Source organism: Cryptosporidium muris, genomic scaffold, assembly GCF_000006515.1.
Source record: "Cryptosporidium muris RN66 scf_1106632373467 genomic scaffold, whole genome shotgun sequence".
In the NCBI taxonomy this organism is placed as follows: Eukaryota; Apicomplexa; class Conoidasida; order Eucoccidiorida; family Cryptosporidiidae; genus Cryptosporidium; species Cryptosporidium muris.
Genome location: NW_002196615.1, coordinates 1 through 1120, shown reverse-complemented (window position 1 = coordinate 1120; position 1120 = coordinate 1). Strand labels below are relative to the sequence as shown.

At 24.1% G+C, this 1120-nt stretch overlaps 1 protein-coding gene across 1 annotated transcript, besides 1 other annotated feature; it reads left to right on the top strand.

The window, feature by feature from the left end:
* Positions 1–772: 772 nt before the first annotated feature.
* On the top strand, positions 773–1120 carry CMU_043420 (uncharacterized protein; the record flags this gene model as incomplete). Its single annotated transcript, XM_002142940.1, has 1 exon — positions 773–1120. A coding segment is annotated over one exon (348 nt), but the record flags the coding sequence as incomplete, so codon positions are not given.
* Positions 1018–1067: a sequence feature (AT_rich).

The window sequence follows — 1120 nt, the reverse complement described above, 5'->3', positions numbered from 1 at the left end:
ATTTATTGAATGGTTTAATAAAACATTTTCAAACTCTCCAAAATTAATAACAACAGTTCAATCACAAAATATAAGTGAGGAAAAATTATCTATTGATGAAATTGAAAATTATATACCAAATGGTTTTATAAAATTAAATGATACACAAGAATTATTTAAACTAGAAAATATCAAAACATTTAAATTTATACAATAAGTTACTCCTTATAAATACACTTATTAAAGTTATCATTTCATTATATTATAATTTAATGTGGATGTATCCTAGTCAGAATTACAACTAATTCTAATTTATACATCAAGTCCTTACCTATAATAGTTCTAATTTAAATGTAAATCATATAGCGATAAACTGTTAAGTAACAAAATAGAACTTATCATATACAATTCAATTATAATATAAAGCAGTTAATAAAATTGTAGTACTATGGACTCAAGGAAGTACTTAGTATAGACAAACATCTCATTATAAGGAGATATTAGAGATATTAGATTCCCAAAATTTAAACAAAATTACTACAAATAAATTTGAGTAGATTCTTATAAGGTTAAACTATTAGTGTATGAAAATCCAGATTTATATTCTAAGGCGCGAATGATACACGTAATACACGAATTGTGATACCTTAACTCAATAAGAAATTGTCATTCTGATTTTCTAACTGATAAAATGTTACTGAGCAAAGTTTTAGGTTCAAGTATATTTAATAAAAATACTTTGACAATAAGAAGAGGTTTTTATGCTTTGAATATTCTCCATATACTACCTATAATGTTTAATAAGCAAGTACTAAATTTTGGCAAGTGTGAATATATAAGAACTACAAGCCTACCAACTTTAAAATATAATCAATTTTTGAATTCAAGTGACGAAATAAATGCTTCATCACATATTTCGGATAATTTCTTAGATGTAAAGATAAGAGATGAAATCAAGATGAATTTGGACAAGGGAAGTAATGATACTATTTGCAGAATTGAAGATAATAATTTTTTAAAACCAATATCTGAAGATAGAAAATTTAGATTTATTAAATTAAAGAATAATATTGAATGTTTTTTAATTTCAGATAGTCAATCTCAAGAATCAGCTGCAGCTTTAAGTGTTGGGATAGGAAGT